This window comes from Amblyomma maculatum, chromosome 2 (genome assembly GCF_055883805.1).
Source record: "Amblyomma maculatum isolate TAMU_Amacu chromosome 2, ASM5588380v1, whole genome shotgun sequence".
In the NCBI taxonomy this organism is placed as follows: domain Eukaryota; kingdom Metazoa; phylum Arthropoda; class Arachnida; order Ixodida; family Ixodidae; genus Amblyomma; species Amblyomma maculatum.
In genome coordinates this window covers 23,739,491-23,767,052 of record NC_139345.1, presented here as the reverse complement: position 1 = coordinate 23,767,052, position 27,562 = coordinate 23,739,491, and the positions used below count along the sequence as shown (strand labels likewise).

General features: G+C 45.0%; 3 protein-coding genes across 4 annotated transcripts in view; 1 reads left to right on the top strand and 2 right to left on the bottom strand.

Moving 5' to 3' along the window:
- On the bottom strand, positions 1-21,585 carry LOC146198138 (receptor expression-enhancing protein 5-like). Its single transcript, XM_084593470.1, has 5 exons — positions 21,223-21,585; positions 16,280-16,373; positions 12,681-12,819; positions 10,307-10,457; positions 1-268 (listed from the first exon to the last, which is right to left on the bottom strand). Exons 1-5 carry the CDS (start codon positions 21,347-21,349, stop codon positions 234-236), a joined length of 546 nt encoding a protein of 181 aa, XP_084449596.1. The 5' UTR covers positions 21,350-21,585; the 3' UTR covers positions 1-233.
- On the bottom strand, positions 16,703-19,226 carry LOC146198139 (uncharacterized). The gene has a single exon (XM_084593469.1). It carries the CDS (start codon positions 18,254-18,256, stop codon positions 17,693-17,695), a length of 564 nt encoding a protein of 187 aa, XP_084449595.1. The 5' UTR covers positions 18,257-19,226; the 3' UTR covers positions 16,703-17,692.
- Positions 21,586-22,007: 422 nt separating the features above from the next.
- Rlb1 (lysine-rich basic protein Rlb1) overlaps positions 22,008-27,562 on the top strand; it is a 13,974-nt gene continuing 8,419 nt past the window's right edge. Inside the window, exons 1-6 of one of the 2 annotated variants that reach the window (XM_084593464.1) lie at positions 22,008-22,157; positions 22,221-22,309; positions 22,380-22,446; positions 23,595-23,666; positions 24,195-24,778; positions 26,147-26,233. In XM_084593464.1, the coding sequence (XP_084449590.1) occupies positions 22,131-22,157; positions 22,221-22,309; positions 22,380-22,446; positions 23,595-23,666; positions 24,195-24,778; positions 26,147-26,233 (926 nt within the window). In that variant the 5' untranslated portion in view covers positions 22,008-22,130. Of the gene's footprint in view, positions 22,158-22,220; positions 22,317-22,379; positions 22,447-23,594; positions 23,667-24,194; positions 24,779-26,146; positions 26,234-27,562 lie in introns of those variants that run through there. The other variant, XM_084593465.1, reaches the window with a different exon arrangement.

The following is a 27,562-nucleotide window of genomic DNA, read 5'->3' as shown; positions in this document are numbered from 1 at the left end:
TGCCCCTGGCATGCACGCATTTATTGCCTCTTCAATGCTACTTCATCCATGTGCATCAGAAATATGAGTGGTTAGGCGAAGCACACTTTTAATAAAATGTGATGCCCGAGTGTACATTAGCGGTGACGATTCTGTAGTACCACCTGTCACCAGAGGCTGGCAGGCCACTGCAAGCCCCAATGCGGTGTCTACCTTGCATGAGGACAAAGGACACGGCTGTTTGCAGCAGCGATTTACTCGTTCTTGGAAGCAGAAGAAGCAGCTTTCTCTGTAAAGATAAAGAGGATGCAGTGTAATGCAAAACAGTACAGGCTATAAAAAAAAAAAAAAGAAAAAAAGAAAAAAAAAAAACAGAAGAATGAGGCAAAAACTATACTGATATGTTATTCTTACCACATAAGAATATAAAGAACATTATAAAAAAAGAAAGACACTACAAGAACATTAATCCGTGCAAGCATCACAAAATAGAGAGTCATGTGCTCTAACTTTTTAACATGCTTATAGTATACACTATTATGTACAAAAAGAGCTCCCAGTTTTTCCTGAAGGTGTATGCCCTTAGCAGCGATTTCTTTACTTCAAGTGAATTTCAGATCCTTCATGTCGCAAATGATTTTTATGCTATGTAGTGAATGCAGTATATAACATTTTGCACAACAGTGAGCATGGCAGCTCATCATCTGCCAGTTCTGTGCCATAAATGATTTTTATGCTATGTAGTGAATGCAGTATATAACATTTTGCACAACAGTGAGCATGGCAGCTCATCATCTGCCAGTTCTGTGCCATTACCACATTTTGCCACTAGTAACATGAATTTTTTATTTTTTTTTTTTTCAATTTCAAGTGTATGTGAACCTCTTAATATACATTTAATTATCTTCATAATCCTTCAGGTGTTTACTAGATAAGTTGCTGCATTTTGATGTTTTTTGAGTCACCTATGACATATTGTACAAAAGTTTATGCAAGCCTGTAAAAATTAATCCCTAATATTATAGGCTTTCAAAATAAATTATCATTCTTGATGCCTGAATACACTGTTTAGGTAGAAAAATATTTCATTTCCATGCAAATAAAATTTAGCATATTGTCACGTAGTGGTGACGAGGTCGACGACACAATTGAAGGGTCGATGATTGCACTAAAGAAACTGTTTATTTGGGCTGACCTGCGCCCGCAAAAGAACTAAGCAACTCGGCGGCGGCGATAGAAACAAACGTGCTCATCGATCGTCGAACAACGAATGCTCGTCACACTCGGCAACGCTCAATTTAAAGGCTGCACAGAACAATCTAGATAACGTCGCAAACAGCTACCAGCACGGGCTGGAACATTGTGGAAAGACACCCGAGTAGCCGGAACCTTCGAAACAGATCTCGGTGCGTCTTGCGCTACAACAAAACTGATAAAGGTGTGACTCGCGACATCGAGCAGTAACAAACAAAGATTACGGAACTGATACGCGGTCCAGAATCAGAGTGATAAGCCTGTATGCCGGCGGCTGTTAAAAAACAACAAATACTGTTTTGAAGGTTTCGCGGCAATATGAAAGAACAGCCATTTAGGAATTCTTTTATTGAGCCACGTCCTTCTGCTGCAAAATAAAATGCCCACATGTCCACTCCCACAAAACCTGTGGCCTTTACTTTCCTATTGCAGCGCATGGTAACTACAATACTCGGGCAGGGCATATATGTTTTAGAGCAGGCTGGACAGGAGTCATCAATCCCGAGCACACACAATTTTTGCGAAAGTGCAAATATGGCCGTTACGCGCAAGGCATCTTGAATGCATAGCAGGAAGTGTTTTCCTGCATCCTCTCTCAGTGCACAAGTGTCCCAAGTTCTCTCCCAACACCAATCCCCATGTCCTCCAAGCACCCTCGCTGTGAATGGATCTTGGCTAGATGTCAGTAACCAAACAGAACGGCCCTTTGTTGGCTGTCAAGCTTCCCACTTCAGTAACAACAGAGTAGATGTTTAGGTAGCCTTTTTGAGATTCATGCCACGCCATCGTATGTCTCTGTTGTGGCTTGCACACACAGCCTTGGTGAAAGCGAGACATAGCACTTAGTAAAAGCATCCGCAGCACTTGAGTTGACTCTCGTTTCTCAGCCCAGACACTGCAGTGGAAGCACTTTGCCGGTGCTCTGAAAGGCATGTGGTAAGTGAATCAATGATCTGCTCGGAGTTTGAGATAGCGCAGTTCTGGAGAAGCAAAGAAGCGCTTACCCAAAACTTACACTTCTTGCTATGATAGCATTAGCCATTCCAGCCGTCACTTCGAGCAGCAAAAGAAACCTCAGTGCTGCGGCTGGACGCACTTTACTATAACAAATTTTTACCAAAAATGTTAATATAAAAGGGGCAAAAATGTACAGTCTATGGAAGATGAACTGGGACTTTAGTTTCACTTTACTATATTTGAGTTTTTACTATATCCAAGTTATTATAGCAGAGTTCTACAGTACATACTGTCAATGCCTATTTGACCACCTCACCAATGCTTCTGACCCTCCTAATGCTAGGATATGCATTCAACATAAGCAGTTCAGATTCGACAACGGTGTGCTTTCCTATTAGGTTTATTGCTCTGAAGGCACCCTTTGGGTTCCAATGGTTCCAGGAGCGCTTCGCACCTATATGCTGGTGGCCCTCCACAATGGCTCTTAGCTGGTCACTTAAGCTTTCACAAAGCCGATCACCACATAAAAAGCCGTTTCTTCTGGCCAGGCCTCTCCACAAGGGTGGCAAACTGCATTGCATCTTGTCTGCTGTCACAGCGCCACCAATGGCCAACTTCAACTTCCCCTGGCCTGCTACAGCCTCTTCCTTGTTGCGCTACGGATTGGCGTTTGAGCGGACGCTGTGCGGACGTGTTCCGCTTGAGCTCCCGCCTTGAGACCGATTTTCGGCGGAACGCGCTGTGCCTTGGACTTGCTTTTTGTGAGATCGTCTGCAGGCAGTTGCCCTGTACCTGTGGACACCATATTTTGGCAAGTGTTCCCCCCTTTCAGGGATTTTTTCACGATTTGTACTCGACCATGGTGCGGCAAAATCAGACCTAATCATTAGGCCGAGCCGACGCCTGCGGCACCGGGCTCCGGGGCTGTGACTTGTGGTTATGGGCCTTTGCGAGGCTGAAGGCAATAGAGTATTCCGTTGAGGGAGAATCTATAATGCCCGAAGAGTTCGAGGTGGGAGAATGAACCTGGGTTTTGAAGGCGCAAGATCGATTCAAGAAGTCTGTGTACGGGGATCACTCCGAGAGTAGGCCTACCGAGAAACAGGCGGGCAGCGACGGGCGCCAGACGCACGGAGCAGCCCAAGTCAAGCAGGGGAAAGCGCCAGTGTGGAAGAAACAGGGACCGTTTCTGAAGATGCCAGCCAAGGATTTCAAGGTTGTGTGCCGGCCCAAGAATCGGGACTTCGAGTATAGTGACGCCGAGGGAGCTCAGATGTGCCTTGAGAGCGGCAGCGGAGCTGACGAACGCGACTGCAGTGGAAGAAGACCTGGAGCGGGTCAATGAGACAAACAACACGACGGTGAGCACAGCGTGTATGAATTGTAGTGGGGCATATGCGAATGTAAAGATGCTCAAGCTGGGCGGTTGTGACCTTGAGGTTTCGGTGTACGTGGCGGCGCCGAAGAACTCTGTGCGCGGGGTAATTTACAATGCGTACAACGGATGCCCACTGGCAGAAGTTCGCGCAGGATTCTTGAAGAAGAACGAAGACATGAAAATTTTGGATGCCAGACCTTCGGGCAAGTCCAAGGCGATTCAGATCACATTCGGGGGGAAGTGCGTTCCCCGGCAAGTTATTTATTGGAACTGTCTGTACGCTGTGATCCCGTATAGAGAGTTAGTCGAGACCTGCTATAACTGCAGACGAGTGGGACATCGGGCAGACGTTTGCTATCGTCCGCAGACTAATCTGTGTTGCCGTTGCGGGAAGGAACATCCTGCACCATTGGACGGAGAGTCGCTGACCTGCACGCCGGACTGCATCGTGTGCCACGGGGCGCACAGCACGGAAAGCCGCAACTGCAAGTTTCGCCTAGCCCGCCAGCAGCCGACAGGTCTGCAGCACAGCAACGAGGACAAAAGCCAAACTGGCAAGGAAGAGCGGCGTTCGAGGCCCAGGAAGCGGTCATCTAGTGGTGCGAGAGGCGATAGCAAGAGAAGGGACCGGTCAACTTCCTTCCCATCACTGCCCGGACCCGAGCCTGGCAAAGGAGGAGGGCAAGGTTCCAGTCATGGGAAGAAGTCCAAGTGGCACGAGGAAAAAGGTGAGCTGGCCCAACGCGGGCTCCCAAAATGAGACTGCTCGAGAGAAGGAGCTACAAAGGCATGTGTTGCAGCAAGCCGAAACTATCAAAAAGATGGAAGCTAGGATGGCAGAGATGAAACGCGCGCTTAAAACCGGCAGAGTAGAAAGGGTACAGACGCCGCTGGCCCAGGCCCCACAGAAAGCGGTGCAGGCGAATGCTTTTAGCATGGACGCCCCACAGAAAGCGGCGCAGGCGAACGCTTATAGCGTGGACGATAACCAGCTATGGAAGTGGAGAATCGAGGGACGGTCAAAAGGCCGCCACCGGCAGATGAGGGAGCTCATGCAAAGAGAGTAGCAGAAACTTCGGCGGCGGACACGCCGCAGCCAGTAGTTAAAGTCTTAGGAGGGACATGCTTACCCTTGCAGAGAGAGTAGGAAAACTGGAAGAAAGACAGGATAGGTTGAAAGGTCGGGTCGACGGGATCGAAGCCAGACTAGGCAAGATTGAGGAGCGTCTTGACGCCTTCACCGATGACTTGCGGGGTTTCCAGACCCAAGTAATGGGTATGTTTAAACACCTAAACGCTATGCTACAGGCTAGATTGCCTCCCGTAGTCGGCCAAGAGTCGATGTTAGTGAACCTAGTGCCTCACCATGGCCCCTCGCCAGCAAGTTGAGGTTTGGCAGTGGAACTGCAGGGGCTTCTGTCGCAAGCGGGGGAACCTGCAGTTGCACATACAAAATCTAGATAGTAAGCCGGACATTATAGCTTTGCAGGAGGCTAGCGGCTCGGTTAAATTACCGGGATTTAAGACATTTACACCACCAGAGATTGATCGAGGGGGCGTATCGAGCGTTTTCACGGCCGTGCTAGTCCATCGCAACACCACAGTGATTCAGCATACCATAGATAGCAGCAGGGAGGACTACGTCCTGCTGGAGATTTTGCCCAAAAGAAAGGGCGATAAGAGTCTCTTTGCTCTTAATGTATACTCTTCTCCAAAAGATAAGGGGGTGGACTTGCCAGACCTCCTGATAAAGGCGCAACGGCTAGTGGCTAGGTCTCAACTCATCGTGGTGGGGGATTTCAATGCGCCTCATCCGGAGTGGGGCTACATCCGAGCCAGCCCGAAGGGAAATAAACTTTGGCAGGTTGCCCAGGACCTGCGATGGACGATCTTGAACAACCCGCTAGATCATACGAGGATAGGCAACAGCGTGAGCATAGACACCTCTCCAGACCTCACATTTGTGAATGGTATCAGGGGTGCAAAGTGGGTAAACACGGGACAGCCACTGGGAAGTGATCACTATATCCTTTCCACGATATTTAGTGCTGCTAAGCACAAAGACAAGGTGAAAGGAACTCGAGTGACGGACTGGGACCGATTTCGGAAAGTCAGGAATGACACAGTGAACGGGGAAATCGAGGACTTAGGAGCCTGAGTTGAGGCGCTCAAGCAGGCCGTGAAGAGTACCACAGAAGAGGTTCCAACGGAGGAGGAGGGCTCTACGGCTGACTCTAGATTGTTACACATGTGGGAAGCACATGGGAGTCTACTTCGGAGGTGGAGGAAACAAAGGCATAATGGTGTCCTCCGTAGAAAGATGGCCAAGTTAGAACGAGAAATCAAAACGTACACATTAGAGTTGCAGTGCAAACAGTGAGGCAGATTTGTGACTGGATGAATGGGCAATTCGGATGCAAAAAAAACATGGCAGTTGTTGAGGCACCTTTTAGACCCGGCAGCAACCAAATCTGCGCAGAAGGGGCAAGTGGCTAGGTTAGTGCATCGATATCAAGGCACGACTGGGGAGTTTATACATGAACTCCGAAGTCGTTACATAAACGCAGAGGCGGGCGGTTGCTTGCCGGATTACTCGGAAGAGGAAAACCTTGAATTAGATGCAGACTTTACGGTGGCGGAGGTGGAGTTTGCAATGGGTCAACTTCGTACCACGTCAGCAGCGGGTCCGGACGGGGTTACTAATAAAATGCCGAGGAACCTGGATTTCAAATCATTGGGGGCAGTCACGAATTTGATGAACAAATATTGGGTGGCCGGGGAGATTCCGCCAGAGTGGAAGCATGCTAGTATTACATTTATTCCTAAAGCAGGGAAGAAGCTCTGCATTGAGAATCTGCGTCCCATCTCGCTAACGTCGTGTTTAGCCAAATTGATGGAGCATGTGGTGCTGAACAGGCTTCAAGGGTTATGTAGAGGACAAGGAGTTGATACCTGAAACAATGATTGGCTTCAGGGCTAATTTATCAATGCAAGACGTCATGATACAGCTAAAAAAAGACGTGGTTGATCCTGGGTACGGCACGGGCACCAAGGCTATCTTGGGGCTCGACCTAACTAAGGCCTTTGACATGTTACCCATGAGGCAATATTGAGGAATCTATCGGACATAAGACCGGGGGGTAGAACCTTCCGGTACATCAGATCGTTTCTGGAGGGTAGGACTGCGGAGATTCTAGTCAGAGAAATGAAATCGGATCCCTTCCCATTGGGGCGCAGGGGGACACCGCAGGGGTCGGTATTATCGCCGTTCCTATTTAATCTTGCCTTGATCAAGATACCACCCAGGCTGCAAGAGATATCGGGACTTAAACATACATTTTATGCGGATGACATTACTCTTTGGGTAACAAGAGACGGTGACGCACAATTGGAAGAAACTCTACAGCACGCGGTGGATATTGTGGAGGAGCTAGCAGGAGAAGCAGGACTCTCGTGCTCTCAGCCCAAGTCCGAACTTTTTGCGCTGAGGGACAAACCAAGAGGGATACATGCCGAGGCACTACGTGCCGCCACCGTCTTTAGAGATCAAAGTGGGGAGGGTACCGGTCTCTGAGGTCCAAACGATCAGGATCCTGGGTATATATCTGCACACTAACAGGAAGAATAGAGAGTCCTTGGAAAGGCTTAAAAATATGGTCAATGCTACTGTGAGGCTAATCAGGAGAATCGCCAATCGTAAGAGAGGTGTTAGGAAAAGGACTTGTGTAAGCTGGTGCAGGCGTTTGTGCTCAGTAGAATAGTGTATGCGACGCCTTATTTGAAGTTGGACGCGATGGAAAAAGGCAAGGTGGAGGCTATGATTAGGCAGGCATATAAAGCGGCCCTTGGGTTGCCTCACAATGCGTCTATCGAAAGGCTGCTGGGATTCAGGCGTATAAAGCGGCCCTTGGGTTGCCTCACAATGCGTCTATCGAAAGGCTGCTGGGATTAGGGGTGCACAACACCCTAGAAGAACTACGGGAGGCGCACTTGGTGATGCAGCTCGGTAGGCTTTCAAAAACAAAAGCAGGAAGGGACATATTGAAAAGGATAGGCATTGTAGTTGACGTTCCAGCTGGTGACACGAAAATTCAGATAAGGCAGGAAATGCACAAGGGCTTGTACATAAAACCTTTGCCCAAGAAGATGCATCCAATACATCACGAGGACCACAGGAAGGCAAGAGCCAAAGCTTTACATGCTAAGTACGGGAATTACAACGGGGCAGTCTATGTAGATGTCGCCGAGTATAATGACAAGAACGCATTTGCAATTGTGGTGGTGGACGGGCGGGGACGCTTGATCGCCTCCGTATCAGTCAAAACCCGCTCCCCAGAAACTGCAGAGGAAGCGGCGATAGCACTAGCTATTACTGGTAGTACTGCTGACCTATCTTCAAAAACAGGCATCCGAAATTTGGCGAGGGGCAGAATATCTGTCACAGCGGCGCGATTGCTGAATCGGGCCACGGGGCGAGGGACTATGGAGGCGGAAATTGTCTGGGTACCTGCACACTCTGCGAACGCTGGGAATGAGACGGCTCACATGAATGCTCGAGGTTTCGTCAGCCGAGTAGGTGAGCCGGACGTTCCGGGAAGGTCCACGAGAAATGGGCTGGTATCCTTTCACGACATTACTAATCATTTCAAACTTGAGCGGAGAATTTACCCACCCCCGGACAAGCAATTGGTGAAGGTGCAGGAATGCGTCTGGCGACGATTGCAGACTAGATGTTTCTTCAACCTATACGTGTTGAGCAAAATCTACCTGGACATTCAGCCGGAGTGCAAATGGTGTCAGGAATTGGCAACCTATGACCACATATTATGGAGCTGCAGCATAGCATCGCCACCGGCGGATATTATGCGTGATCCTTCCCTCGAGCAGTGGGAGGCCGTGTTGGCCAGCTCAGACCCGGTCGTCCAGACCAGGGCCGTGGATGGGCCACCCAGGTCGCCGTCAGCCATGGGTTGATGGCCATCTAACACGGAATCGTCCACACATGCTCTCTGACGAAAATAAAGTTTTTCCATCTATTGTTGCGCCACTCCGTTCGCAGTCATCGGCATCAACTTATACAGGCCCCTTCTTCTGCTCGAATGCTTCCCCGCTGCACTGTCACCACCGCCAACCATCTAGCACGCTATGCTGAGACCTTTTTGCAAGTCCTTGTAATGGGCCATGGGGCCCCTCAAGTACCCCTCAATGACCACGGCAAGACATTCCTATAGGCGGCTGTGGCAGCAGTTCTTCAGACCTCTTTCACAGTTCACAAGATGACTTGCAGCTACCACCCACAAACCAACTGTTTGACTGAGCTGTTCTATCGCATGCTATCTCATATGCTCTTTATGTACACGGCCGTCATCCCACCGCCCTTCTTTATGTCTCCTCCTTTATGCCTGTGAGCTCCTCACCATCTGTTTCTGACTAGTTTGTTTCCCAAGTAGCCCGATGTCACAACCTTGCTTGCCTTAACACTGAAGCCAATTGGGAAAGCTGCAAGGGTCACTATGACGTGATTCACCACTTTGGTTCATACTGCCCTGGCAATGAGGTGTTACTTTGGTGTTACTTTGAATACCATTATGCTCTCCCGGTTTTTGAAACAAGTTCCAGCGTCGTTTCTTAGGTCCCTACTCAGTTCTTGGGTAAAACTTCCCATTGAACTACCGCGTGTGTCACTGTTGTTGATCTTCCTCCAGACCGCCAATACCATGGAACTGAAGTTCATTTTCTCCGCACAAAGCTCTTTATTTCGTGCACCACTGTGGACTAATCGCAGCTATGATGGCTGCTTCTCACACAGCAGACTCATAGTGAGAGCACAGAATGGCACTTCTGTCTTTCTCACCGGTCCACATGCAGCTTCATCTTTCTCACTTGTATATGCTCATCGAGAATGTTTAGGGTTGTTTGCTTCGGTGCACGAGTGGAGCGTTGGGTCAGAAGAAAACTCATCCACTGAGCCCTGCTTTAGAGAAGAAACAATTTTGTCCTGCCACAGTGGCTCAGTGGTCGGGGCACTCACCTACTGAGCTTGAGGACCTGGGTTCAGTTTCTACAGAGGCCAAATACCATGCATCCATGTGCTATGACGTCAGCCCATGTAAAAAAAACTCCAGGCATTCAAAATTAACTGAAGGGCTTCCAAAGTTGCTTTGGGATGTTGAATTCCATAAAGCCAAACCAGGATCAATTTTCTCTTCACCACACTGCATTCAGTTCACATTTTTAAATATTTTATTGTGCAGCACACAGACTGCATTTCAATTTCCAGGTTCATTTGAAATTTAACTTTACACTGCTACAGGACAACTTGTTCACAACCTCGCTGACTCAAAATTTCTTTTCAGGCCTTTACACTGCACACTATAAAAGTCACTTACTGGATTTAGACCCCCCCTCCCCCCACCCACCCACCCTATTGCATTAACTCTAAAAAATATATATATATATATATATATATTCCATGTTAGGCCACTATAGCTTAGTGACAAAGGTTTCATGAGTGACAAAGGTTTCATGGCCTGTATTTATCATGCGTGCTTTTCTGCACTGCTAGTCTTGTAATGACACGTGCGCAAATCCAATTTCGACAACTCTAATAAAAACATTTTAGAAATGCTAAATGCTTGATTACCTCATTTTTAAACATGTCTGAAACAGGTTGGGCCAATATCATCATCATTATAGTAAAAGCAATTAGATTACAACAAAGCAAATAAAGATGCTCACGCAGGGCACTTCGAATGCCAGCACCAGCATCTGAAGCCAGCTTGTTGACAGTGGTCTCATTGCGCAGGAAGACAGGACGGATGAACTTGTTGTAGATGTGTGTCGATCCATTAGGTTGGATGGGAGCAAAGCAGTACACAAGGAAAATGATCTGAAACGACAAAAAAAAAAACCATATGTTAAAATACATTCTCACAATACGCCTTTCCATGTATAAAGTAGCATCTGTGGATGACTACCCGTTCAGAAGCCTATTTTAGACTGGTCTGGTCTTCCAGACATCACTGATCATTACTCATAGCATAAAAAACTTGGGAACAGTGATCATCAAAATACTGCAGGCCTCACAACTGCTCACCAATTCTGGACAATTATGTGGCCTTCGTTTACGTGTAGCTGCCGACAAGCACCATGTACCTGGTCACTGTGAGGTCAGTTTAAGCTATTCAAAAATGATATCCAGTATACATTAGACTATCGTGGCCATTCCAAACGTGTTTCCAAATCCAAATATATTCTGGCACCATGTTATTGCTGCTCACTTCAAAAGCACATGAAATGAGCAAAGGAAAAGGCAAAAAAAGGGTGTGCTAATAGTAGCTACAGCAACAATAAGGTTCTTGAACAAAGGAAGTTTCGTATCGTGAAAAATCAGTACGGCCCATCTAACAGTGTAAAGTCTGCTAGATGCGCACTAACTTCTCCATATAATGACACAGTATTCACGCATGCATGTTTCGTGTATGTTCCTGTTTCGGCCAACAAGTCAGCATCTGTCTTTTACAGAGGCTGAAAAAAGTGCTATAAGTTAAAAGGTTACTCGAATGTAAGTACTGAAACACAGCTTTGCAGCTAATTTTTCACCCACAGAAGAAACCGTTCTGTGAATACTTATCACTGCCTCAGTAAGTATTGTAAGAGATCAGCCTCAATGACTTTTCAATTTGGGTCCCTTTTAGCACCAGTACCAAATATTTACGAGTCCTCTTCGTTCGAAATAAAAATTATCCTACTTTTTATACACCTACTGGACCATAAGAAGCACATGTCACAATGAGATGATCTGGCTTAAATTTTATAGAGTTGACCTGGCTCAAATTTGACAAGTCATGACAATCTATTCAATTCATTTTCACATGAGACTGCCAGAAAGCTTTCTTTTCTCTACACTTTTGTAGAGCACCGGATGCAAAATTTGGAGGTGGTGGTTGGTGGGTTTGGGTCCCACCAGTCACATGTTGTTTTGTCTGCTTTGTATTAAGTTAAATAATCTCACCAACAAAAAAATTATAATATTAATCCATGTCAACAGCAGAAATTAAAGTTAAATTGCAGCGGCTCAACTTGTAAAAAACGAACACCAAGGGATAGCTCTTCATGATGAACTCAAGTTGTTCAAATGCCATAGCCAGTTGCACACTTGACACAGGTAGCCAAACGAATTGTCTGTAAAGTGGCTTGTACTGTACGGTGGCCGATGCTGTTTCCCCTAGGCAAGTGGTGTAGCACGTAAGCACGTAAGACATTTATCGGCAACATCAGTTGCTTGGGCAGTGGTTTAAGAGACGGCTTCTGTGGCGCGTTTCATGCGCATTCACTCACAAGTGTATCCCTGATTAGTTGAGAGTCCTGCTTTTCGTTGTTTTGAACTTTCTCTCTCTCTCTTAGCTTGCTTTAACTGTCATCGCTTTGCAAATTCGTTTTCTCGGCAAGTTATATAAGCTAGGCGATTTTATTCCACCATTAGTTGGTGACACTGACGTTTAGCAGCCCTGCCAGCCTCACGATCCGATATACTAAGCTCCTCAGGGGATGTGTGCTCCGAGGGGCGGAAAAAAAGTGACGCTTCGCGGATATAAGCACCTCACACAAATTTAGAACGTAGGGAATGCCATAAGTGCTCCACTATATGGCTAGGCATGCGAAGCTCATTATGGTGAGTATCCGCACATTGGTACCAAAGCATGAAGGAGCTGTCCAAACACTTCCAATAGTAGCACTTAACAAGATAAGAAGCAACCACACCTCCTCATAAAGTGGACAGATCCCTCCATCCCTGCTGAGGTGTCTACTAACTAGACCACATACAAGGCATGCCCTGACTGCCCACCAGCATTCACTTACAAAGTATCCCTCCAACAAAATATATTAACAGGCACAATAGCAGCAGTTAACTATTGAGAAAGGTTCCCTATGCAGCCATAGTTACAACAATTTCAGTAGCAAGCACTTTAAGCTGCCGATTTATTGTGTACGCTTGCACAATTAGCCAGAGTTTACTATATAGCATACAGTGGCAAAGTCACAGTGTTGAGTTTCTTGGTCTACAGAGCCTTTGGAAGACTCTGTTCCAAAATGAACTTTCCACACTTGCCTTCACCAGCCAGTAGAATGGGAAGTAGCGCAAGATGTTGTCTGCAAAGAAGTCCACCACTGAGAAGCATGCGAAGACCACCCAGTATGTGAGCCACTTTGTGTCGTCCTCTTTTGATGTGGACTCAATAGCCCGCATGCTTGAAAAAAATAAGATTGAAACATGTCATTCTCTGGAAGTCAACATGTCTATTTGTCAACAATGTGCTTTGATTATGACCAGTAATACCTTCAAAAAATGGCCAGTCTCAATAGCTGTCCAGCAACTTGCAGTTGAAATTGACAGGAATAGGTCTCTGCCACAGTGACATTTTAGGACCAGTAAAATCACGACCATTCAGAGCCACTTCACACAACCTAGGCATAGAAGCAGTCCTTCCGTAGGCTCTAAAAATGTCAGCCAATGCTCCCAAATGCCATTCCATGTCAATCACGTAAATTACTTGTCAATAAGTTTTTTTAATCCTGTTTACTTTGGTAATTTTTTATTCCTGTTTTTTTTTTTATTCTTTTTACTCCTGTTTATGCTCTGACACCACCTGGCTGCTTACCTGCATTATACCCTTGTCGTAGTATCAAATTTAATGTAATTTGAATCAAATGGCTTTAGCATTGAATGTCATTAATGGGCTGCTATATGAGATCATTTAATGTCATTTGGTTCAAATTATACTTACCATTAAATAAGTTTTCCAAACTGACTTGCATTCAATCTTGAACCAAATGTATACTCTGGACTCCAGATACACAGCGGAAACAAGCAACGTGAAAAAATAATGTGCCGCCATCAAAGTTAAAAGCCCCAATTCTTGAGTTTTGCCAAAAATAAGTTAATTTCATATTAACTTTTTTCATATTTCATATGAAACGGTTCGTACTATGGGCTGTCATGGAAAGCTATTATTCTAGGTCACAGCCCTGCCCTCGATCAGTTTATGTTCCCTGTTTCTTTCTGGCTAGTTCTCCACGTGCATCTATCTCTGAAGTATTTAAAGCTGTAATTTAGCATTTCATTTTCTGGATGTCAACTCCGAGCCGTGGAAATTTCTGTGCCTGTCTATGCTATATATCTGCCGCACTTTGTTGTGTCAGCCATACTGCTTACGTTTATCGGATTTGTAGATGACTTTATAATGGCTTGAACATTGATAGTAAAGTGCTGCAGCATGACCAGAAATAATATTTTAGACCTATAATATCGCACAGGAAAGTTCTCATCTGGTTAAAAATGCTACACAGTGATTTCAAACACTTTTACGCTCACTGATGCCTCTAAATTGCAATAACTTTAACAGATTACCATAGCCATCATTCAAAATTAACACTATTACTGTGTGGCATCATAAGAAACCGACTATCATTCCATTTAAATGATATTAAATCTTCCAGCATGACAGGGGTATTACTTGTTATTCGCTAAAGGGACCATGCTATGTGTGAAAATTTAGGGTAGTAATCTCCTACGTTCACCCAACATCCAGAATGTGAGACATTGGTTCACTTTCAACGTGTTCTAAGGTAGCTGAAGTGTTCATAGTCATCAAGATGGTTGCACCGACCCCTGCCCATTCCGCTCCTCTTGCTTTTCTCCCTAATGACTAGTAGAATACATAAGTTTGTAATTTCAGCCTATGTGGCAAGACGAGTTGGAGACCTATGCCCTAAAAAAAAGAAAAAAAAATAGAAATTGTGGCTGACAACAGCAACTGTAGCGTATGTCCTCTCGTTTGCAGATTTTTATTTCCAAGCTGAAATGAGAGCTCTTCTGACTGTCAGAAGTAAGCAGCTGTGCACCATGCCTTCCTGCCCAAATGTTCTAGCCTGCTTTCATGCTCTGTCAGCTGGAAAGCAGCGACATCATGCCGGTATTACAAAAGCAGCAGCTGCATACCAGAACACTACTGATGTGTGTCAGCTTCATTGGCAACAACAAAATATAGCCCCAAAGCCAAATATCCAGTGCTGTTGGCCTACTATTGCAGTCCACAAGCTATGCCAAACTGAAAATTACCTGCAAACTGAAAATTACCTGAACCAACCTAAACATTTATTTTCAGCACTAACTTCAAAGCCTTCTCTTTTTAGTTGCTGCTGAATCTATTGCGTTTTTTGTAGTGCAATTACAGGTTGCAATATGAAAAAAACTCTGCATGGTTAGCCATAAAATTTGTTTACAGGTCGAGATTGTGATGATGTCACGTGGCCATGTGATGTCACTAATTGAATTCAAAACACATTAAATAAAGTGCTTTGGTTTGGTTTTATAGGGTTTAATGCCCCAAAGGCTAGGAAAGATGGTGTAGTGGAGGACTCGGAATTTTGACCACATGGCAGTGACATCATACAGTACACAGCACCTTGATTTTCGCCCTTATCGAAAAGCAGCATACATCACGGCTGTGAGGAGCATTCGAACTCTCACCTACATGCATAGATTAGCTTTGCTGGCTGGTGAATTAGATCACCACGCCATCACCACAGCCAAACATCCCCCATATTAAGTACCTGCTATTTTAAATATTATTTCCCAGCCGTACATCTAATGACAATACTAATTATGTAGAGAGGAAACTGAAACAGTATATTCTGGTGCCACCAACATAACAACAGAAGAGCCTAGAAGATGTGACTGTCGCTATGTGTGGGATAAATGGCGACGACTCATGAACATGCGGCGCACTGCAAGTGGCTGCCGTAAGAGGCAGTTGCCCCATCGTAAGAGGGAAATAGAGGACAGAACAGCATAGGGCAGACCAGGGCTTTCATGGCTCAAGTTCTAGAATCATACCAAAGGCCGCTTTGACCACAAGAAAAACTTAGGGTGCCTCAATGCACCTGCTGCTTCGCATCGAAACACCCTAATACAACTACCACCAATGTGATATGATCATGGAGAGAAAAAAAAAATGCTGTAGATAGCGTGGTGTCACGCAACCAGCCTTCACAAAACAAATGCTCATGAATTTGTTGCCCAACATTATTCATTCTCTCGAGTCTGTCCTTAATGCTTTGGTGTTAGTATGTATTACTGTGCATGGCGGCACGCCCCACGGCATGGGTGTCTACACTGGCAAGCTCCTAACTGCTTTGCTTTCCTTCCTCTTCTCCTGGTCTGCGCATGCAGGTGTGCTGTGATGACAGATATCATTTCAAGTCATGGGATCGACTCTCTCTACTTTTTATGGCTAGGCTTCAAGATTATTGCCGAACGTGCCCCCCTTAGTTTGTTTTCCTCCATGTACGATACGATAGATTTTTGGCATTAGAATGTGGTCAGACACTTTGCAAAATCTGCTAAGCCTAGTCAAAAGAGCAATTCAAGAACTTCTCAGTGCTTTTGTAATCAGGAGTCATATAGGTTCTGAACATATAGTTTTGGAAATCCACAACTTTAAGGGTTTCAAGGATCTCTAAAAACCCTGTATATAGCATAGCTATAATAGGAGACCAGCAAAAGAACTAAACACAAGCACACCCTGATCAAACCACAATGAAACCACAAATATGCACGGACCTTCTTTTTATCATGGTTAAATGAAGCAATTAGCCTAAACAGGAGAGGTCAGTTGTTTAGCAAAATGAACGAGGTATAAAACTTACGAAGCATAAGCAGGGATGGCAAAACCAACTAAGTTACACAGCAGCTGGGCAAAGTAGCCAAAGATCATGTAAAGTGCAAAGAAGCCAGCCACACCTGCACAGGAACAAAAAAACATGCGTTAGTGTCCAAAGACAATTTTGGGGCTACACATCAACCTCACCATCATCATCATCATTAGCTATACCCATCACAGGGCAAAGGCCTCTCCCATTTTGCTTCAGTTAACCCGGGCCTGTGCTAGCTTCATCCACTTGATCCCACAACACATCAACAGTCAATTAAATGCGGAAAAAAGATAAAAATCTCTTAACAGGCTTCGAGTTCTTTTTTAGAAAAGTTCTAGGATATACCAACTACACTACTGACAATTCAAGTAATGAATAGTCCTAAAGCTATCAGAATACCAGTTATCACCGCTGTTCTTTTTGTCACCTAGATGCTTAATGATACAAATAAATCAATATGGTAAAATGAATGATACATAAACACTTGGAATTTACAGTAGTAATTATGCACATACAAAGAATCAATGAAAGTTGTATTAAGCCAATAAGAAGCAGAAAAAAAAAAGCAATGTTTATGTGACAATTTAAACCAATGTATTTAATAATCATGACTCATGTAGACACAGCCAACCACTGCGGAAAAGTAATGCAAGACTTCCCCATCGAGACTTTCCACCTCCCTCTTGGAAAAAGACAAAATGCAGACTGGGAATGCCTTGAATTTGGCTATTTCAAGAAATTCTAATACAAACAGAAAAAAAATATGCTGCACCTAACACTGTAATGCCTAAGCTTACACAATTAGATTCAAATATGTAGTTTCAGTTACCACTGCCTTCCAGTGGCACCAAGCCAAAGAATGGCACTAAAGCCTTCGCTTACATCACAGTAGATCCCAGTGCTACCAATAAGGCTTCTTAACAGACAAATATAAATGTGACCTAAAGTCACAACAAGCTTAAAGTGTGGAATCTTGTCAACGAAAACGTTCTTGTATATCACAGCTAATAATCATACAAACAATCAAACAGTAAAGAAATATAAAATTTTCATGCATATTTAGAACTAAATTTTCGCCCTCTGTGCAGCACAACTAAGCTGTGAAGTCAGAATCTGCACGATACTACAAAATACTGTACAGTTATAGAACACTATCACACGTTTTCTCAAGCTACCTTCAGAAAAGTAACAGGAGTTAAATTAAACAAGCCCAATGGCTAAATATAATACAGCAACTCATTTCTGACAGAGGTGAACTGAAAGTCTATAACCACCACAAAACAGGGAACCAATATGATGGCATAGTCATAACCATCACACTGCTTGACAAGTCTTCCATCACCACTTGACATTATATCCGAGGCAGTAGCATACATCTCAGCGCCATTTCCTTGCCAAAATGCATTATCAGCAGACTAGAAGGATATGCTTGGATCTCCTTGGGGAGGAAAGCCTACCCATGCCAATATAAGCTCTGTGCACACCAGTATGTTGCTCCAACATCATGAAAATAAGCTTGACTTGAGGAGGGCTTTCATCAATCAGCCGCAGGGTGATGGATGCAGTAAGTGCTTCAGCCTCTGCCTTGGTTAGTGCAGTGCCCTGGCCATGTGCACTCGTTGGCCAGGCATTTTCAGCAGGCGGTGGCTGTTGCCACGTGCTCTGAGTGGGTACAGCACTGGGTGCCATGTACGGGACCCCTGCTGCCTGTCCAGACGTTCCAAGTGCACTGAGGTAACTCTGCGGCATGGGCATTCCCTGTTGTGGTGGGACCGAGGATTGTTTAGGCTGCCCTCCAGGAGCAGTCGCTCCAGATCCAGTTCGCTCATTGCTTTTCTGGTTGCTCTCTCTCTGCAATTGTTCCCAAGGATCTTCAGACATCTTGTTGAGATGTTGGTACTGAGGAATGATGCTTTGCACTTTGTCTTCCTCTAACTGGGTGGTGCCACTACACTCAAACTTGACCAACATTTTGGTACAATATTTATACAATCCATACACAGACTAGAAACAGCCAGTTTGACAAATCCGCATTAAAAAGATATAAAAAATCTACAAAGCTTTTAGGTAACGTAAGGAATACTTTGCTGCTTATTTTCACAGATGCCACATAGTTCTCAAAGCAAGTCAGATTTTAAACTGCTTATAAAACAAGCTTTGCCTGCATCGGCAGCAACGAAAAAACATTTAAAAAAAATAAAATAAACTGCTTGGATTTTTCCCATTTATTTCAATCTCGCAACTAGCAATGCATGCTGGGTAATCCACCATGATGATGTCGCTGGCAGCAGACGGCGGGCAGCACAGCCAGGCTAAATTACAGTGGCTACGGTCCACCGAGCAAACACGCGGCTTTTCGTGTGCCGGCAGATTCCTGAGGAATGTACTACGCGTCGACGCTGTTCGACTGACTGCGACGCTGTTCGACTGACTGCACTATGTGTCTGGACCTGGCCGCCCGTCGACATCGCCGACATTCATGATTTCTAGCTCTGGCGAGTAGTTTTTGAAACTTGCCCGGATTGGAGTCGATCTCGCGTATGTTGACCCGTGCGATAATCCTTTGCCTTCTCGCATTCTTGCAGACGTATTTTTGGAATCGTGAAGAACTCGCAGTCGGCCTGTCGGGCCTGTCCCATGGAGGAAGGAAACAACTTAGGAGAGGCCCTTGCCACACTTGACATTTCCAATGCATTGGAGAAAGTGTGGCGGAAGTGACGTCAAAATTTAGGGTTAGCCTAGTCGGGCCATTAGCAACGGCGACGCGTTGCTATGAAAACTCGGGCCACTAGCAACAGCGTTGAGGGCCCTAGGTACGTGAGCGTCGCGAAGAAAGGGTAAAGGAGGAGGAGAGACGTTGCAGCGTGCGGTCGCGGCGCGGCCGCGCCGGCTTCAAAAAAATGACCTCAGGGCCTCTCCTAAGCTTTCCTTCCTCCATGACCTGTCCAGTAGCGCCAGCATCGTCTGCGCGCACTACGCAACCACGTAGACGAAGCTAGTGTGGCAGTGACTTGCTGCGTCGTCTGCTGTCAACGACATCATCATGGCAGATTACCCAGCATGCATCGCTTCATGCACGCTATCTCATCCACTCTCGATCATTATTAGGTTGGTTGATTTTGGGGGTGCAACGTCCCAAAGCGACTCTATTAACGACGCTGTAAACGTTAACCGCCCAGGCTTTCTTTAACGAGCACTGACGTCGCGCAGTACACGGAGGACGTGTTTCGTCTTCACTGAAAAGTCGTCGCGGCCATGATCAAATCCGGATCTCACGGCTTCAACGTCTTATTAGTCGAGAGGTCGAGCCGAGCGCCCTAACCTGTCTACTATCAACTATTACCACTGCCTTTAAAAACAACCGCTACCAATAAAGATTATATAAAAAAAAAGAGGGCCAAATTCAAAATACTGGTTTTAGCGTAACTGCCTCTCCAGTGCACAAGCAGTACAAGCACAGATTCGGAAGTTAGATCAGTGGTCTTCATTTTGGAGGTCCGATCTCAGCCGGTTCGGATTTATGCAGCGGAACGAAACGGCAATTAGTAAGCATCACTTGCAAGCTTCTTTTGATCACTTTGAAACTCCGAACAGAATGGGGTTCCATTCTACTACATTTTGATTAGTGCATGTAAGAACAGGTATATTTATATAAAAATGTAAGAGGTCGGGTACCTGCTTACACAAATAGTGAATTCAGTGAAGGCTAACGTTGGTGAAGGCGCTAATAAATGCACTACGGGCGCCATTTTGAAAAGGTCGGTGGAGGTGATGTGTGGAGGTGAGATGTTTTCAGTAAATCAGTAAGCATCACAAAGTTTACACAGATGATCAGTTGTTATTGTAGAGTTATGAAAAATTGACAAGTATAATTTACCTCTTTTTTTTTTTTAATACTATTAGATTACTCAGATCAACTCGACGCAAGTTCAGACATCTCCTGTTGCCATTAAAATATCTCTCTCTCTCTCTCGACGCAAGTTCGTTTTTTAAGCAGGAGAGCTCTCCTACACAAAAGCAGATGCTTACTGCTTCGCTTAGCTATTTTTGTAAACCACGCGTATAAATTCCCAGAACTGATTACATTGTCGCAGCTGATGCGCAATCTGCAATGGCAGTACGCAACGCGCACGGAACTCACACACACGCACGAAGAGGAGAGAGAGAGAGAGAGAGAGAGAGAGAGAGAGACGAATATCGCAGATCCTGGTATGCCGGAAAGCAAGCAATTTATCAAACGGAAACCAACAAGAAAGAAAAAAAAAAAGCACTAGATCCTTAGGCCTTTTAACAAAAAAAAAATGCAGCGCTTCCTAGACCGAAAATTTGACGGTGTGTACTCGAAGAATATTAATATTAGCACGCCGTCATCGGAGCCACAGCGAAGCCCGCTTCACGTGGTCCTTCAGACCGACAGCTGGCACGAAGACGAGCATCCTTGACAAATTACACGCAATTACAGCACTTATCACCTGGGCACTGCATGTTTTATCCTTCTATTTCTTTCTCTTTACTTCCCGCAGTAAGTACAGCGCGCAACGCGCTGTGTGCACCATCGGCACCGACCGAGCTCTGCGACGCATGCGATATCAAAGCGGAGCCCACCACAAGCCACAACAGGCAGCATGCAAGGTCACACCCGCCGGCGGCCCATTGTGCCAGCCGCTGCAGAGTAGCCAGCGCTTTCTTTCCTCATCGCGAGCTACGATGAAATTAAATTTCCTACACGCTAGGAGCGCTACTTCTCGACGAGGGTGCACCTTTCTCGCATACGCTGGAATACAGAAGAATTGGTAGAATCCGATACGCCCATCTCAAACCGTCCGCTACGTTCCATCACCAAAACAGCGTATTTAGTCAAGCTTGCCAAGCATGCTGCGAGAAAAATAAATAAGCATTGCATGCCGCAAGCAAATGCACGAACTGAAGTCACCCACCAAGAAGGATGTAGGCACGTTTGACGCCGGTCTTGCTCTGGATGAAGTTGAGACCAAACTGCGCTTTTTCGGGCATGCTAGCAATAAGAGCTTCTGCCCGATCGGCGGCATCCTTCACGGTCACCATGACTGTCGCTGGGTTTTGTTCTAAATGTTCAGTTCAATATGATGCAGCTATATCCTCGCGTCTCTTTTTTAGCAGATCTCGCCTCCGGCTAGATCAGGGCAAGCAACACCGACCGTATATCTTCCGTTTGCCGAACACACCTGCCTCCAACGGCCCCACACAGGACGCGCGCGCGTTATTCCCCTCCGCGAGTGCGAGTACGCGCGCATAAAAAATGGTCACTTCCTTTGAGTAGAGCACGGAACGATGGTGCCACCTGCACCTGACTAACCTGATTTTGCAGTTTTATAGTCACGTGAGTTCAAACGTCGTCAAAAATATGTATAATACAATGCATCACAAATATGTCATGCCATGTATAAGCCTATCGTTTTTATCGATTCTTTTGATTTTTCCATGGAGGAAGGAAATCCAGGATATCCTTCAGAAGTTCCTCCTCTTTTAGTGGCTTCCTTCCAATGTAATTATCGTCATGCCATGTGCAAAAAATGCGTGCCAAATTTGTTCAGGGTCTGTGCCTAATTCTATCAAATGTTATCGGATATTGGCATCTTCAGCAGCGACACGAAACCATACACGAAACAGAACAAATCGCTACGGTAGAAATTCGCAGCGCGCCGTAATGGCTCTAATCCAGTCCAATCCAATGCGTGAGCGGGTACCGTATGGTGCAGCATGCGCAAGGGTGGTGTGTGCATGTGCGTGTGCGCAATTGAGCAGTGCGTGACAGTTTTTCTAGTGTTACGCTTGGGGCTAGAAGAGCCTGCACACGAATTAAACGATGGAGAAAAATGCTGTCAACAACCTGGTACGTTACATAACACTCTTCTCAGACGTTAAGCTGTCATGTAACCAAAGAAAATGTGTTAAGGTGCTGACGCTCAGCAAGATGCTCAAGGGGGAGAGATTCATCGTGTTCCGAAAATTAAAGAGCCAGATAAAGAAGCTGGAAAATTGCAAGTAAGATGTAAATATTGTACTCTTCTGCATGCTGGCTGAACTCTACTCGAGGATTGTCTACTTTCTGTAGGGGCCCGGACGCGGAGAAACGGAAACTGAAGGCCAAGCGCTTGAGAGAGCAATCTTCATGCTTGATGGTAAACAGTGACCCTTCTAGTAATTTTCGGAACATCTCTGTTCAGTTTGCCATAGTTAATCGGAGGTAAGCAAGGAATGGCGCGGGAGATAAGGACGAAGAAAACACATGAAGTGCCAATGATTTCACGTTTTTATTTCGGTGATCCATCGTTTCGTTTCCTTCTCTCTTCCCCAGCAGTCTTTTTATTTTTACATTTCTAAAATTCTCTCTGCACCGCCCGTGTGGGTATGTGCCATCAGTTGAGGACGACATTTAGCTTTACTGCATGGTTCTCATATCGCCGAACTTATAAGCAACACGCCCCACGAGGAAAACTGACATTAAGCAGAAAACACGTGCCGCTATGTGAGATGCGTGGGTGATAATTGTGCAATTTAAAATTGATTGACATAATAGCAACTAAGCAAAGCCAAACCACAGCACATGCTAAACCCTGAAAGAATTCTAGAAGCGATAGATGGGCAAAGAAAAAGTAAAGCATCAAGTGATGATCTCAGTTTGACAAGGATGAAGCAGTGTGCAAAAAGCCAAAGGATTCGAATCAAGAAAAAGCTTTTAAATCCATCATGAGCTTGTCCCAGGAGAAGAACAACTAAAACATCAAGTAAAATCGCCTCTAGGCAGGCTGCATCAAAGTGGCTAACAAAACAGTGTGGAAGGGATAAAACCACAAAATAACCAAAACTTAAAAATAAGAAACCTCATATGCCATCTTTACAGGGGTTTAAAAGGTTTTTCATGACCGCTTTGGCTTTTGTCTGTTGGTTTACATGTCATCCTTGCCATGCTGGGATCACTTTGTGCTTTTTTTGGTAATCAGTTGTGCTTAGATTTTTTACAGGCTTTACCATGTGCTGTAGCTTAGCACTGAGAGTTTGTACAGTATCAGTGCTCAAGTACAATGCCATCACTTGCACATTGCACCTAGCAGCCGCATGTTTTGTGTTTTGTCAGTTTTTCTCGTGAGGCATGTTGTTGCACATAAATTTGGTGATTTGACAACATGCAATAAAATTGAAAGTTGGCGCTTTTGTGCTTGTGTTTTCCTCTCCTCCTCATTGTTATCTGCCTTGCTATTCTTCGCTTACCATACATGACTGAATCACCCAAACTTTTACGTGCCTTAATTGGGAGTGTTTGTTTCAGAAAGCTGACCTGAAGAGTGTGGCAGTGAAAGCATTTACTGCTGATGAACCATGGCAAAATATTCTAGCACGGGTAAGAGTATTTTTACACTCTTGTGCTCATTTACTTCATACCAGCTCACTAAACTAAAGCGCAAGTTTTAGTCTAAAGTGCCATTGATAAGGCATTTAAAACCATTTTTGTGATATTTTATTTTGAGCACTCAGCTGATAGCTCTGCATTTATGTCTGTGTTGATTGATTACTGCCGATGTTTAGTGCAGTCTAAACATTCTAAACCTTGCATACATTAAATAAGAAAAATAGTTGCCATAGAAAATAGAAAAGGTCTTGGCATGGAAGAAATCTTATGTTGTAGACTGGCTTCAACCAGAGCTTTCAAATCCTTTTGAAAGAAAGGGTACATATCTTTACCTTTGTGTTGTTGCACTAGCAGAGTGGTACATATAACCTTGTTGCTATAATTTATTTGTTAGTATTTTCAGCTGCCTAATGACCACTACTGTTACTGTGAACTGTTACAGTTATTGTGTCTGATGTAACAGTAGTCCATGAAAGATGAAATCATAAATCGTTGTTGCCACATGTCTTTTTTCTGCAGTCCAGTTCCACAGAGCAGGAGCTGATCGAGGCACGCCTGATCGGCCGCCCTAGAATTCAGGAGGTTGTCACCGAGTTCAGAAATGTGAACTCTGACTGGAAGGAGTGGGTACCAAAGATCTTGGAATCCTGGAAGGAGCGCCAGGCAAGGATCAAAATAGAGATTCCTGTTGTTTCTCGTACATCTGAAGAACCAGCTACAGAGCCTGTAAATGTGCCAAAGGTGCAGGTAAAGAAAAAGGTAGCACTCAAAGGCAACAAGACACCGACCTCTGCTGTCAAGCCGCCACTACAAAAGAAAGTCGGTCCTTTGGCTTCTAAAGTGTCTTTACAGGGAGCTACCAGGCCACCACTGAAGAAAGTCGCACCTACAAGCTCTAAGATGGCACCAACAGATGGTGTTAAGTCACTGATTAAAAAGAAGGTTGCACCTGCAGGTGCCAAGGTTGCACCCAGGGCAGCACCAGATGATACATTGAAGCCTCAGGTGACGAAAAAGATTTTGCATGGAGCTGGTGAAGCAGAAGGTGAAGATGGCAAGCAGCTGTCGGAAGAGGGAAGACGGGTTGACACTCAACCTAAAGGGTATGCTCCAAAAGGAGGTGTTGTTATTCTCCTTTTCTTTCAAGCTTTTTCTAGCCAGTGCATACTGTGTGAAAGACTCCAACATTGCAGTCGGAGCAGAAATTAATTTAAGGAGCTGGGCTCTGCAGATGAATAATTTTCCATAGGACGACTACAATGTTTACCATTTTTCAATGAAGAAAGCTTAAAAATGATATGGTGCCAATTGGACGTTTCTTCCAACTGCCCCATCCAAGAGTTTCCCATAAATCTGTCCTTGTTGTACTAGTTTGAATGCAATTCTCACGTAGCGAGTTGAACTCATGACAACAGTTGCAGTTTGTTGCCATGATCATTTAGTTATTTATATAGCTGCAGTGCATGCTGCAGAAGTGCACTTGCCGCCTGCTGCCAGCCATGGACACTGTCTGATTGACTTCAGCAATGGTTGCTCCTGTAGGTGCAATGATATACAGACAGTAAGACCTCGTTGATACATTTTCTTTTAAATATGCGGGAAGAACTTATTATCCGGGAAAACATATGATTCGGATTGTCTGATTTTGAGAAACTTTTAACTGTGGAATGAGGTATAAGGGCATTTAATATTGAGGCTTTCACTGAATAACAGTGTAGATTAGCATATAGACATCCGATATGAACAGCTGCTTTTATAAATCTCACAGAATTCAGTCCGTATTTGCGTTGCCCTAAGTGCGGAAGAGATTTGGTAGCAAATCTGGTTCGTAGAAGGCGATAATGAGCTGGGGTAGCTTCCTTGGTTAGTTGTATTTCTCAAATATTTCAGCCCTGTGCCCGTAGGCACCGCAAAGAAGCCACCTCGTTTATTCTCTTTGTCATCTTTCCGCGGGATCGGGCGCTTGATATGTTGGTTTGTTCGATTTCTTTGATGCTTCACCTCTTTGCACTTGCACTTTGGCACTACAGAAAAGCAACTGTGGCAGGTGAGTGCTGCTGATCAGTTTTTCATGTCACGAGCGCTTGTTAGCACATATCCAGTTGATCGCAAAACATATTATATGACCACAATTTGTCAAAATTTCGAATGTAGTAACTGGGAAAACGTGTTATCCGACGGGAACATATTAACTGGGAGAAAATTAATATAACTCTATGGTAGATTTTTTACTGCCTGCGATTTTGAGCATATGAGAAAGAAAATCATATGATCTGGGAATGTACCAACGAGGTTCTATTGTAATACACATGAAGTCAGTTGATGTCAGCTAATCATGTATGTGCCATTACTATACTGAGTTTTGTGTATCCTACCATTCTTTTCTCATCTGCTTAGTGATCATGAGCAGCAACAAACAGATTTTGCTGAGTTTAACTTTCTTAAAGCTTAGAATCTACTTCTTGTTTCAGTCTTCCTGTCCAAAGCCCAGGCAGCTTGCAGGAGGCTGTCACAGGGACAGCGAAAGCAAAGATAGCTGTGAAAGAGTCACCACCCAGGTGTGTTTGACAATTTTTGTTTGCAGCCCAGGCACCTGTGTGCATGTAAAGTTTAGCAACATTCTTTTAGAGTGGTATCTGTAAATGGACTCCTTCTGAAGTTTGTGTACTTTGTTGCTTGTGCAATATTGTGCCATAACTGAGAGATATATTTGCCAACTGGCCAGTCAGTGTAATGTCGAGACGGGCTCTCCTTTGGACGCGCTTGTGTTGGCAAAGACATTTGCAAGTGTGTTGCAGATAGTAGTGCTGGCACTTTCTTGCTTCTTGCAAAAGTGAACATTCGGGGACCCTTTTTTTTTTTTCCCCTGGTGTTACCTTCATTGTAAAAACCTGCAGGGCAGTGTGAGAGTATGGACCATGTGTATGGCTGGAAGGGAAAGGCTGCATAGAAGCACCTCTAATGACAATATGTTCTAGATCTTTTCAGGTCGTTCTAATCTTTTCCATGTGATCTCCTCTAGCCATCCTATGTTATTTGCATTGCAGCAATTCACCTGCCTTGGCTTGGGTTGTGCAGTTCTATAACCTCCCACCTCCAATGCAAAATACTTAGGCATTGGCCTGTGTGTGCCTGCAGTGTGCCATCCATCAAGGTCATTCGAGGAAAAGCAAATGTGGCAAAGGCCGCCAAGATATGGATGAACGAAAAAATTTGGGGAACATTTATGCTCCGCCTTTATGGATGTCATGCAATAGCGTTAATGGCTGCCATATGCTGACTCCATGAATCCTTGTTTGCATATGTGCGCTTTACTACTTGCTTGGTCCTAACCCTTAATGCGTGCCTCTGTTGTCTCGTGCATACTCATTAGCATACAGTTGTTAACTACCACTAACTATATGCGAAAGACCAGCCGGCATAGACATAAAGCACCACTAACAAGCCTTGCTAACATGCCTCCGTTTGCTAGGAGTAGCGTGTCTGACTTGTCATCCAAGGATCCTGCCAGGCTTGATTTTCATCTTGTCTTCGCATCTTAAAGGAGAAGCACCTGTCAACTCTGCCATGTTTTTTGTGGTGTTGTGATATTGCACAGCCAGTCGAGCAATCAGTGCCCAGTCATATCGCCTGCCAGCTACCATCTTCCATAGGTGTGCTTATGTTTTTTCGCTCGCAAAACCACTGAAATGGGATTTTTTGTAGTGCGGGACCTTAAATACTATCGCATTGAAACTTTATTTGCTTAATTGAGAGGTTGTGTGGGCCTGCTGGTCTTGGCCCTCGGTCCTTGACCTCGCTGGCAACCGCAGTGGCTTGAGTGCAATCAACCATTCACTCTTGGTCCTTCATTAAGCTGTACAAAGCAGAGATAGGATCAAGGACCA

Excerpts from the sequence above, each read along its gene's own strand:
- LOC146198139 (XM_084593469.1), bottom strand. The coding sequence starts at position 18,256 with ATGTTGGTCAAGTTTGAGTGTAGTGGCACCACCCAGTTAGAGGAAGAC.
- LOC146198138 (XM_084593470.1), bottom strand. The coding sequence starts at position 21,349 with ATGGTGACCGTGAAGGATGCCGCCGATCGGGCAGAAGCTCTTATTGCT. Across the intron at positions 10,458-12,680 it reads CATTCTACTGGCTGGTGAAG|ATCATTTTCCTTGTGTACTG; the intron begins GCAAGTGTGGAA and ends TTGTCGTTTCAG. Across the intron at positions 269-10,306 it reads TGGCATTCGAAGTGCCCTGC|AGAAAGCTGCTTCTTCTGCT; the intron begins GTGAGCATCTTT and ends TTATCTTTACAG.